Genomic DNA, 3,475 nt, shown 5'->3' on the forward strand with positions numbered 1-3,475 from the left:
TCTAAGGAAGCCGAGGTCAGAACACAATGCCCAGGGATGTCACGTCGAAGTTCTCCAGAACCATAAGGCTGAGGAGCTCCACCCCCAGCCCCCAGTGGCCTCCAGCAGGTCAGGCAGGGAAGATGTTATACCAGCAACTCCTCCCTTCTCCTGATAGCTGCCAGCGATGGGAAGGAGAAGTTCTTTTGAAGCCCAGAAAGGAAGACCCGGGCGGAGAAAAGAGAGACCAGCAAACTTGGTGGATGCGGTTTACTTAAATCAATATGGCTTCCTGGCTTAAAATGCAACAATGGGCAGCAATGCAACAATAATCCCATGATGATTTCCAGTTTTTCACTTTCTTGGGAATTAAATACTGGTCTCAGCTGTGCCAAAAAAACGCCTGGGAAGGGGAGTTTGGATTGCCTGCCGTTTTATCTCCCACTTTACAGGACGTCCTCATATTGCAACCACAACGGGGGCCAGAATTTCAGTTCCTAAGCAAGACGGCTGCTAAACGAGTCGTGCCTCATTTTGCAATCTTTTCACCAGGGTTGTTACGCGAACAACTTCAGTTGCTAAGCGAATCATTCAGTCGTGAAGTGAATCTGGCTCCCTCCCCCGTTGCCTCTGCCTTGTAGGAAGCCTGTTTGGGAAGGTCACAGATGGCGATTCTGTGATCCCAGGATGCTGCAACCATCACAAATACATGGGGGTTGCCAGGTGCCCAAATCGGGATCGTTGTGACCGCTGTAAGTGAAAAAGCCATAACTCCCTTTTTCCCCAGTGGTGTTATAGCTTCGAATGTCCACTAGATAGATGGTTTTAAATCGGAGATTATCTATAATCAGGCGTCCACTTTCGGTTACCCCAAATGCCGCTTCTGCATTGTTCTGTCTGAAGTGGTCACTCCCAGCAGCATCTCATTGAATTCCCAGAGGCTCTCGGCCACCTGGTCATCACGGGCTTGTGGCCAGGGCACCTTTGGCCGGCAGTCCACGAAATACCGCCCGCTCTGCCTCTCGATGCCCTCCTCGGTGGCGCAGTAGATGATGGTCTGGGCGCCAGTTTTCCAATCTCGGAGGAATGGTTTAATGGTCCAAAGCAGCCAAACTACCCAACGGGGATGGGAGCGAGCAATTTCTGTTTGAACCAGTCCTGAAAACAAAGGGTGTGAGAGTAATGTGGGGAGGGAAGATTGTCCAGATATTTTTTTTGGGGGGGGGGGGGAGATCCCATATGAACCCTTTGCACAGCACCTCTTTCCCTGGAATCGTTGGCCATTTGGGCAACAGAGAAAATTTCTCAGAAGACCAATAGCTGACGTTGAGTGCCAATGGGGTATGTGTGATTGTGCTTGTATGTGTGTGTACGGATGTGTATAGGTGAGCTGCTTCAGATGCACGAATCCGTTGCAGTGGGGTGGCTGATACATTCAAATAAATAACTTTAAAGAATAATGTTCTTACAGAATATCGGCAGCTCAGGATTGAAGTGTGGAAGTGTTGAAGCTTCATCACCCAGCTAGGTTATGCCATCAGTGCTAGAAGGGAGTGGGGTTTGTGGAGAGGAGGGAGAGGAGGAAGGGGAGGAGAAGGGGGAGGAAGAGGAGGGGGGGAGGAGAAAGAGAAGGAATAAAAGGAGGAGCAGGAGGAGTAAAAGGAGGAGCAGGAGGAGCAAATGGAGGAGGAAGGGTGGGAAGAACAGAAAAGGCAGAAGGAGGGGGACAAAGAGGAGCAAGAGTTTTGGGAAAGCCTAATCTCTGCCTTAGGCAGGGGGTTGGACTAGAAGACCTCCAAGGACCCTTCTCCCCTAAGATTCTAGGATTCTGGACGCGGGAGTGTGGGAGACGTCTCCCTCCACAGCTGAGCTCGATGGAGGAAACTCCTGGAGTGCACTGGTGGGATGCAAATTGTTTTACTACCGGTTCTGTGGGCGTGGCTTGGTGGGTGTGGCAGGGGAAGGATACTACAAAACCTCCAGTCAGAGGTAGTATTTGCCGGTTCTCCAAACTACTCCAAATTTCCTCGACCGGTTCTATAGAACCGGTCACAACCGGCTGAACACCACCTCTGGCTCTGCAGAGAGAGAAATGCCTGGAGCAGCCCCAGACGGACCTGGGGGTGGGGGGCTCCATCTGGGGGGCCTTGGAGCCAGACTTCCACTCACCTGGATGAACCGCGTAGCAGGTAACGTTGGTTCCTTCCAGCCGCTTGGCCAACTCTCGCACGTGGACAATGTTGGCTAGTTTGCTGTTGGAGTACGACCTTACTGTCTGCCACATCCTTTCCACCGGCTTGTAGATGGTCCGAAAGTCGATCTTCCCAAAGAAATGCAAAGTCGAGGTCACAATTACGATCCGGCTCGGGGCGCAGCCCTTCAGCCGGTTTAGCAGCAGGTGGGTCAGCAGGAAGTGGCCCAAGTGGTTGACCTGGAAGGCCTGGTTAAAGTCATCAATGGTTTGGCCAGCTTTAATCACCCCTGCCAGAAAAATAAGATTATATGTAGTCCTTGGCTTACGACGCGACACTTCGTGATCCTTGGAAGTTACCACAGACATCAATTCCCAAAAGCGAATTACAATTACAGGAGTTTCTGAAGTTCCAGGGGCGCCCCCTTGTGGCCACCTGATTGCCTTATGGGTGCTTGGAAACAGGCCTCCCCTTGGCGATGTGTCACAGGACTGCCATTTTTGTCGGGGGGGAAAATTGTGTTGACTTGAAATTTTCAGCAAAAACACCCGCTAGTGAACAAAAAGTTCATAAAATCATGTCGGTCACAGGGGTGACTTGCTTTCTCAGCATCGCAACATGACCATAATTGGCAGACTGTCAGCGTTCCAGCAACCCTCCATTCCAACCAATAACTCCGAGACAGACATGTCTCAAAGGGTTCCTTTATTTGGTTAGTAGCTATCATGCCCTTGTTGGAATCCGATTCTGAGGGGGAGGCCGAGCAGTTGACAGGGAGTGGGAGTGTGGCTCCGGTGGCTGTGGAGGAAATGGGGGAAGGTCACAGTCCAGCTGGGCATTCAGAGGAAGACCCAGGCCCACCCCCTCTTCATCCTAGGGCATGCAGGGAGGAACAGATAAGGGAGCAACATGGGTTACGGGGGAGAAAAAGGCCCTGATTCCCTTCATTAGCTGCAGCTGGGTAAACAGGATAAAAAGGGTGTTTGCGCACAGAACCTTGCTGGAAGCAAAGCGTGCATTATCTTTGTTTGTCAAGTCTTATCTGGGTTCTGGCATCCTCCCACCTGTGTGTGTTTCGTTATCTTTTGAAATCTGCAATTCCTTATCCTACCCTGTCTCGTTAATGGCTGCAGCCTGGTTTGTGTTGGTTTTTATTTATAATTTAGATGTACTTTGGGTTTGGACTGAATTTCTTCCCTTTAAAAACTGTTCTTGTGAGAGTTTTTTCTCCAGCCAATGATAACTGGACATTGGGGCCCAAGTTGGAGGCATTAAAGGGAATTTATTATACTTTTGTGACTTTG

General features: G+C 50.4%; 1 protein-coding gene across 1 annotated transcript; it reads right to left on the minus strand.

The window, feature by feature from the left end:
* Nucleotides 1-235: 235 nt before the first annotated feature.
* LOC148132652 (dehydrogenase/reductase SDR family member 13-like) lies at nucleotides 236-2,539 on the minus strand. Its single transcript, XM_087954590.1, has 2 exons — nucleotides 2,149-2,539; nucleotides 236-1,137 (listed from the first exon to the last, which is right to left on the minus strand). The coding sequence occupies exons 1-2, from the start codon at nucleotides 2,537-2,539 to the stop codon at nucleotides 845-847; spliced, it is 684 nt and encodes a 227-aa protein (XP_087810716.1). The 3' UTR covers nucleotides 236-844.
* Nucleotides 2,540-3,475: the final 936 nt, after the last annotated feature.

Source organism: Notechis scutatus, chromosome 1, assembly GCF_049901735.1.
Source record: "Notechis scutatus isolate UNSWTSFEM ecotype Mainland chromosome 1, rNotScu1.2, whole genome shotgun sequence".
NCBI lineage: Eukaryota > Metazoa > Chordata > Lepidosauria > Squamata > Elapidae > Notechis > Notechis scutatus.

Coding starts and splice junctions, on each gene's coding strand:
- LOC148132652 (XM_087954590.1), bottom strand. CDS start 2,539: ATGTCTGTGGTAACTTCCAAGGATCACGAAGTGTCGCGTCGTAAGCCA. Junction 1,138..2,148: donor CTGCTACGCGGTTCATCCAG/GTGAGTGGAAGT, acceptor CTTTGTTTTCAG/GACTGGTTCAAACAGAAATT.